General features: G+C 46.2%; 1 protein-coding gene across 1 annotated transcript; it reads left to right on the forward strand.

Moving 5' to 3' along the window:
- Nucleotides 1-76: 76 nt before the first annotated feature.
- ZFP36L1 (ZFP36 ring finger protein like 1) lies at nucleotides 77-5,344 on the forward strand. The gene is made up of 2 exons (XM_019519170.1): nucleotides 77-341; nucleotides 2,785-5,344. Exons 1-2 carry the CDS (start codon nucleotides 285-287, stop codon nucleotides 3,733-3,735), a joined length of 1,008 nt encoding a protein of 335 aa, XP_019374715.1. The 5' UTR covers nucleotides 77-284; the 3' UTR covers nucleotides 3,736-5,344.
- Nucleotides 5,345-8,437: the final 3,093 nt, after the last annotated feature.

The following is an 8,437-nucleotide window of genomic DNA, read 5'->3' on the forward strand; positions in this document are numbered from 1 at the left end:
CCCCCCCCCCCCCCCGCTTCCTCCTCCTCTAAGTGAATTTGGAGCTCCACCTCCATCCACCCAGTGCAAGCTGAAACTTTATAAATTCAGCTTAAGCCAAAGCAGCCCCTGGAAAGAGGGCGAGGGAGAGAGACAGAGAGAGAAAGAAAGGGAGGGTCGTTGGAGCAAAGGGGGGAAGGCATCCAACCCAGGGAAACTGGAGGCTGTGCCTTACTTACAACACTGTGATTCCACTTCTTTTTATATTATCCTTCCACCCGCTTTCCCCCCTTCCATCCCCGAAGATGTCCACAGCTCTGGTGTCTCCAACCATCTTCGAGCTGAGTGAAGTTTTATGCAAGGTAAGCGGAGTTGTTCTCTTGGGGATCAACTTTGTGTCCAGGACTCTGGGATGTGTGCGAGAGAGAGAAGGGGGCAAAGCCTGGTGGTTCCCCCTCTCCAGCCCCCCACGTCTCTTTCACTGAAGTCTTAGGCGCTTTTCAAGCCAAGTAGGGTTGTGTATTGGTGTGTCCCAAGTGTGGGTGAGCACTTGGACTCCCTTGGGGTGCTCGTGTTGTGTTGCAAGTCCTGGAGACTGCTCTGCACGGTAATCTGACTTGCTGTCTTTCTTCCCCCCCCCCCGCCTTTCCTTGTCCCTACCTAACTTTGGGCCGCTTTTATCTCCCTCCTCGCCATTGAGCTGTTTAGGGTTTTTTTCTTAAATCCTCTCCTTGCTCTTAATTCAGACCTGGTCTCTCCAGAGAAACTTTTCCAAAGTTCTTGGCCAGGCTAGATCCAAACTCCAGGTGGTTTTCTGCTGCCTTTGCTGCACTTCGCCCTCATCTTGCAGTTTTTCCTGCAAGTCAGTTAGTTGCAGGGAGAACTTCCTTAACCCGCTTAGACTTCTGGTTGTTTCTTCTTGCACTGTTTGAGCTCCTTCTTTTTTCTTTCCCCTCTGCTAGGCTTTCCAGAGCCAATTTCCCTGCTGTGTTAACAGCCTCTACATTTTGCAGAGAAGGGTTACTAATTTCTGCAACCAGGGAAGTGGGAGGAGGAAGAGGGTGGAATAAATGGAGGAACCAAGTAGCCAAACTTTGTTTGAGAAGTTTCTCTTCCCCACTGATCCCATGCAGTGGAGTAGGGGTGGCTGTAAAGGAACTGGAATGGTGACTCTGGTGAGTGCTGAGATCCCCCTGTCTTCCCATGGAAGCTGCTGGTGTGTTCAGCTGGGGAATGTGAGCTGGAGGGGAGTCACTACAAGGAGTTTTTAAAAGTTGGAAAGTTTCTTCTGCCCCCCCCGCCCCCTTCCCTGAGGTCCTGCTCAGCCCCTTGGATTGTCTGAGCTGCTCCTGTCTGCTGCAGCACGCCTGACTTTGCCTCACTGTACTTCTTGCAGCCCCATACAGTGGTTAAGGGAGGGTTTGTAGCCAGGGCTTGCTTTTCATACTGCCTGCAGGCCAGTATCTGCCTCCCTCCTCCTGCACTTTTAGCTGCTTCAGTGCTTTCAGGCCATTTTACTTTCCTGATCAATCTCACCCAGCTCAAGTCTGCTTGGCTTCTCCCTGCCCTTCCCCTGTTTAGTTGCTTATTGGTGGTTTTTTGTTTTTTGTTTTGCAAAGATACTTTCCCCCCCCCCCATCTCACAAAACTAAGTTGATTTGAGAGCAAAGTGGGCTGCCCAAGTGCCAACAGGAGGACAAGCCCTTTCCCAACCTTGTTGCTTTGAAACTCTGAACTGTGCATTAGGTTTGCAGTGTCACTGCCAGGGTAAAGTTTCCAGTGGAGCTGGCTTTGTCTCCAGCAGCGCGCTTCTCTTAAAACCAGAGCCAGCAACAGAAACACTTTCACCCTTCAGGGAGTTCTTAGCATAGCTCTGCGTTTTGCTTTAAAAACCTGTTGAACCTGGCTTCCACTTTTCTCTCTCCTCTTTTCAAAAGACCTGGGACTGTTGCAAACCCGCTTATGGTTCTTCCGTCCAACGAGATTGTTAATGTTAAAAAATACATAAATAACCCACCCCCACAGATGGAAGTAACTGCTTCCTGATAATCCCTTCCAGACTTTCCTTGCAGCCAAAAGGCTAATTGCAAAGGAATCCTCTTGTGGTTAGGGGCGAAGGCTGGCCTGGATCACATGAAATGCAATTGCTACACTGGAGGGAGGACAAGAGAAATGGAATTAATTTAGAGTGGTAATTGGCATTTCTCTCTCTCTCAAAGTCTTATTGCCCCTCTGCACACTCATACACTTTTCCCAAGGTTGGACTGTCCCAAAACAAATCTTTTTCTTTTTTCATATAAAGCCTTAGGTTCTCAGAAGTCTTTTCTGCAATCTTTGGAATTGGAGGGAGGGTCTGTGGAGGGAGTGGGATAACTGAAGTGGAGGAGCCGTTGGAAGATCTTGGATGAGGTAGAGGACCTGAAGTAGTGGCTCCCCTAAAGTGGGTCTAAAGGTGGGTGGTTGTCTGGGACAGGGGAGAGAAGAAAGTGGCAGGGGTTTAGCTCTTGCATGTGGTAGGTGGGGTGACCAATCCATTGCCTAGGGCATGGGAGGTTTTATGTACGTCAGGGTCACCCTGTGGCTAGGTGGGACAGCTTAGTTGTTGCCTGGGGCAGAGGGTCATATCTAACAGGATGGCTTAATCTTGGGAGGTAGGGCCATTGGAGGCCAGGTTGTTTTAAAGTTGCATGAGCTAATGAAGATGGAATCTGAGGCTGTGGGGACTCAAGGGAGAAATTAGTTGCATTGTGAGGAGGGTGCTGGAAGAAACTAGTCAATTGACCACTTCTTGCTCTCTTTCCATAGGGCAACAAGATGTTGAATTACAGTCCCTCCAGTGTTGGAGGCTGTCTGCTGGACAGGAAGGCGGTGGGCACCCCAGCTGGCGGGGGTTTCTCCAGGAGGCACTCTGTCACCTTGCCCAACTCCAAGTTTCATCAAAACCAGCTCCTAAGCAGCCTCAAGGGGGAGCCAGCCCCTGTGCTGGGTCCCAGGGAGAGCCGCTTTCGGGACCGCTCCTTCTCTGAAGGTGGGGAACGTCTACTGCCGCAGAAGCAGCCTGGGGGACAAGTCAATTCAAGCCGCTACAAGACTGAGCTGTGCCGCCCCTTTGAGGAGAACGGTGCTTGCAAATACGGTGACAAGTGCCAGTTCGCCCATGGCATCCACGAGCTGCGAAGCCTCACTCGCCACCCCAAGTACAAGACGGAGCTGTGCCGCACTTTCCACACCATCGGCTTCTGCCCTTACGGGCCTCGCTGTCACTTCATCCACAATGCCGAGGAGCGCCGTGCCGTGGCTGGGGCCAGGGACCCCGCTGTCGCCGACAGACCTCGCCTCCAGCACAGCTTCAGTTTTGCCGGCTTCCCCAGCTCCGCTGCCAATGGGCTGCTGGACAGCCCCACCTCAATCACCCCGCCGCCTATCCTGAGTGCTGATGACCTTCTGGGCTCGCCCACCTTGCCTGACTGCGCCAGCAACCCTTTCACCTTCTCCAGCCAAGAGCTGGCCAGTCTCTTTGCCCCCAGCATGGGGGTGCAGGTGCCCAGCGGGGGGTCACCCACTGCTTTCCTCTTCAGGCCCATGTCTGAGTCCCCCAACATGTTTGACTCGCCACCCAGTCCTCAGGACTCCCTCTCTGACCAGGAAGGCTATCTGAGCAGCTCTAGCAGCAGCCACAGCGGCTCAGATTCGCCCATCCTGGACACCTCAAGACGTCTTCCCATCTTCAGCAGACTCTCCATCTCTGATGACTAATTTGGGGTTGCCTCTTGTCTCCCTCTCACCTCTCTTACAATGTTAAGCTGAACCCCCTCCCCCCACCCCGAGCTCCCCTGGTTGCAGGGTTAGACGTTAACATCAAGGCAGTCCACTTGCCGCTAGCTGACTCACTGGCTTAAGCCTTAAGTGCCAAATTACATTAAAAAGCAATAACCGTTTACAAAATTAGTGCCTTTAACATTTTCACTGTGACTATTACCTCTCCAGCTGCAGAGGGCACCCGCAGCCTCCTCTAAAGCTCTGTGCACTTCCAGATGTGCAGGGAAAATCCGGAACCAGCAGCTCCCTCCACTGGCCACAATACTGCGTCTTCCCCTTTCAGTCCCTTTGCCCCTCCCTTTTCTATTGGCCAGTTGTTGCTAGACTTAAGGCATGTGGACAGCTGTTAACATCCAGCCCTTGTGCCCTATAAAGACTAATCTTGCCTGGATCTGCTCAGGTCTGCAGGAAGAAAAGCTGAGAATGGACAAAGATTGTAACATGAGTGGGACTTTGACTGGGGGGAAGAAAACAAACAGATGGACTATGAAAGACTTGATTTTGGTGCTAAAAGTTCCCCATGTATTCATGTGACATCTTTAAAAACAAAAAGAAAGAAAACCAGAGGGGAGGGGGGCTAATGGAATTCATTCCACACACAAGTTCTGTGTAAACCAAGTTCCAGTAGGCATAGCTTTAATGGTTTTGCTCTAGAGTACTTTAGACCTATCTTAGAGCACTCACGCCAAGCTTTTTATTATTTTTTTTCTGGGTTTTAATTTTGTATAACTTTTCAGAAATTGGAGAGCAAATTTTGCTTGTCACTGCACAACAATATAAAAAGCTTATTTAACTTATCAAAACGTATTTATTGCCGAAACCTATGCTTTTTTGTTAATTTTGTTCATATTTATCGGGATGATGAATCCATAGAATATATTCTTTTATGTTTAAATTATGATCTTCCATATTAATCTTAAGATTGTGAAGTGTCTTTTTTCCTTTTTTTTCCCCCCCCACAGTTTAATATATTATACTACAATGACATTTTTTGTAACTTTACACTTTTTTTGGTTATTTTATTTTAAAAAATGAAAAATTAATTTAAAAAAATGCAAAAACTGTGTTTGGATTATTTATTTTAGAAATTCCCCTTTTTGTGTTGGACTGCAAATTGAGTTAATGTGTTTCTTTGCCTTTCCTCTTCCTCCTCTTCCCCTGGGTGTTGTACACACTTGGGCTCTAGAATGTACATGCATAAGCTCTGCTGTGAGACAGTATGGAAGAAAGACATTTTACTTCCTTCTTTTTTTTTTTTTTGTATAGCTTCTTTAAAGGAAAAAAAAAGCCTTTGGCTTGAAGTGCCTATCTGAAGACATTCCAAATACAGTTTGTCTCTGAGTTTCTGTATTCCAAGTTTGGAGTTTTCCTTGTTGAGGTGAACGGGACTGGCACAAAGAAAATAATGAATGTAATTTTTTCCCCCTGTTACTGTTCACTACATTGCCTTTTTTTTTTTCCTTTGTGTGAGTTTATTTAAAAGAATCTCTTTTGTAACGACTGTTTGCAGTTTAAATCAATAAACCCCAAGTCTTTTTCAAGAAACTGACAATGAAGCTGGTTTTACTTGCAAACACAAGGTGCTGTTTCTTAACTGCTCATTTAAAATGCAGAGTACTTTCCTCCCCCAGTCTCCACAATCTGCAGAGAGGTCTTCAGGTATGCCACTTCCTTTTTCTTCCTTTTCATCCTCTTTTTTTGAGGTGAGACACCAGCTTAGCCAAGCATGCAGGTTAAGAAAAAGCACAAGGTGGCTTTTTTCCTCAAGCTTTCATCTTCATCTTTCATGGGAGTTTTTCTCCTGTCTTGAGTGGAAGGTTGTCAGTTCCCACAGACCTTCTTCCTCTCTTGATACGTGTAGCTTGAGCTGTTGGATCTCTTTCGCTTTTGCTGTAAGAGGTAAATCTTGCTCTAAGACAGTAGAACTGTGCTTTGAGACTCTGGCAAGCCAACATCTATTCTAATTCATTTCAGGGCTTATTTCTTGCTAATACTGTTACAGCTTGGCTCCTAGAGGGAATGTTCTCTATTTTTAAAGGAAAAGAGCAGCCAGCCCCCACCAGATCAGTTAAGTATAAAAGCCATCATATAGCAGAGCCAAATGTTTAGCAACTCCTTCAATGCAAAATTGAATTGGTGTTCTTGGTGATTTACTGAAAGCATCTTTCAGTTCTCGGACACTTTCTCCTTGGTGGTGTTAACTTTCTTGAGACTGTCCTTAGGGGAAGACTAGCTCTTTTTTTTTTTCTGTCTGCAAAATGAGCATCTTTCCAACCTGTAGGTAGAATCCTTAGGGAATCAGCCATTCATTCTTCCTCTTGCTGTGCCTCTAGGTTTGGCCATAAACTCCCAGATTCCTTTTTTTAATTAAGAAAAGCATCTTCATAGAACAAAACTCCTGGGATACCCCAGGATCTTTGCTAAGCTGCTTTGGTATTAGTGGTCTTTTGCCCCTAGGATGACAATAAGTACGGTCTGGCAGTAACATGGGGCTAATGAAAGAAGGTAGAATTGGAGTGGGGTTGCTAAAGATGAGTTATTTAGGTCACCCAAAAGCCATATGAGATTTATCTAGGAGTTTATATAACAAAAGCAGTACATTCTGAGGGAAGAACACCAGGGGCCCAGACCACATTTTGTTAATGCTTGACAAATGTCCTTCAAATATTTTTCTGCAGACTGCAGCAATCTTCAGCTTGCACTTGGACATTGGCATCATCCCTTACTTGGAAAAGGCTGCTCAAGTCTAAAAGAATTGTATCCTACTAGGAGGTCCTTAGCAGTTGTACTGCCTAACTCTTCTTCCCAAATGTTTAATGGAGGTTCTTTTCTTTCTTTTTTTTTGGTGGGGGGAAGAGGGTGAGAGGGAATCTTGCACAGATCCACTTGGCGATGCAAAGGCTCTTCTGCTGTATTCCAGCATGTGAACGTGGAGCCTGAAACTGCTGCCTTACAAATATGCTTTGCCTTGTTAATGATTGATGGATACAGCTGTGCTACTTGTGTGTTGCTCTGTGAGAAGCCTCTAAAAAGCTATGGTGATAGCACACCTTTGCAAGCACATTACATGGTTCCCTCTGCTGTGCAGTGCTCTAATTTAGTGCCAGCTCTTGGAGACGGGCATCATTTATGTTGAGATGGTTTGTTCTTTCCTCATCAATATGCCCTTGGTAGTGGGTGTTTTTCAATGGTCAAAACCAACTTTAAGGCTCTCGAGTCAGGGGAAGCTAACAACCTCTGAACAGGCCGTCTATTTTGTATACCTTTTTAAATGATGGGGAGACTTCAGCAACCTGGGAATCTCTTGGCCTCTCCAATTAGATAAATATAGCTAGATATAAAGCTTGGCTGTGGCATAGAAGATGGTTTGAAGGTGCTGAATGGGTCCCCTTGCCAATGGTGAAGAGCAGCTGTCTCTAACTCTTCTAGGGTTATCAGCTGCTTTCACCTTGACCATGAGGTGGTAGTGTACTCTGTTTTTAGAAACAATACGCAGTCACTTCTGAGTTTCTTCACTCTTCTGCAAAAGAGCTTGAGGCAAGATTGGTGCAACTTTTCTGACCTAATGGTTCTTGTGCAATATTTGGTTCTATTACTCCTCCCCTTTAGCAAGAATGTGAGGCTAAGGTAGTTAGTGAGGATGTTTGAGCCATGGTGTCTTCAGTATGTTGAGAACTGGTCAATAATTCAATTGCTTCTGATTTTGTCTTCTGTCCTAACAGACTGAATGAAGGCTAGCTGCTTGCTACCTCATGCCAGACAAGCTGGAGATAATGCCTCTGTCTAAGGGAGACGAACAAAATATATGGTTGAGGAGGAGATTGGCAGTTCATTTGTAAGGGTTACAACAAAGGGGCTTATCTTGATTCTGCAATTGCTACTGAATGTTCAGGTGCCTGCAGTTACAAAGATGGCTATTAACCATCTTTCAGCCTCACTTGTTTCCTATTCTTTTCACGTTAAGGTGACAGTGACTTATAATGGTTTTCATCTTCAAAAACTTCCAGCCACTTTAAAGCCATCCAGAACTTGTAGCTAGTGCAAAATGAAGCAGCCTCTTTACTGACTGCATTTCCCACGTGAAGCACATCTTACCCCTCTGTCTGATTGCCTCAGGAGGGCTTGCTAAAGAATAGGTGCTGGTTTCTAATTTGATGATTTGCCTTCCTCTGAAACTGTGGCTGTTGCAGCTTTCTGAGGAGCTCCAGCTCATAGTTCCTTGATACAAACAAGATGGGGCTGTTGGCAAGGCATTTGCACTGAGGAGTTACTGGCTCAGAGTGCTTTCCTTCCTCCTATCCCACCCACAGGGGCTTGACAGATTACAGTTGGTGTCTGCCAGGAAATGATGCATGACTCACCTGCTTCCCAAACCTTTCTGAAGGTGGTGGGTGAAGTAAGAGCAGAGTGAGGTAGGAATGTTTATAAGGGTGGGAGATGGGCAATGAGGCAGCAAAGCAACATTAAAAGTAGTATCCAACAAATATTTGAGTTTTTTGCTTTTGGCTATTATTTCCCTTTGTCAGTGTAGTTAAAGGATGGTTGGAAGCAGCAAAAATGTTTCCAGACGAGACCTGAAAACCGTGGCACAGAATCAGGAAGCCTGTTAGAAGTTCCTCTGGGCAGGATCGATGCGAGT

This window comes from Gavialis gangeticus, unplaced genomic scaffold (genome assembly GCF_001723915.1).
Source record: "Gavialis gangeticus isolate Ggan-Ray unplaced genomic scaffold, GavGan_comp1, whole genome shotgun sequence".
NCBI lineage: Eukaryota > Metazoa > Chordata > Crocodylia > Gavialidae > Gavialis > Gavialis gangeticus.

What these genes read in the sequence shown, in the direction of transcription:
- ZFP36L1 (XM_019519170.1), top strand. Translation starts at nt 285, where the DNA reads ATGTCCACAGCTCTGGTGTCTCCAACCATCTTCGAGCTGAGTGAAGTT. An exon ending in TGAGTGAAGTTTTATGCAAG is followed by an intron (nt 342 to 2,784) that starts GTAAGCGGAGTT and finishes CTCTTTCCATAG; the next exon opens with GGCAACAAGATGTTGAATTA.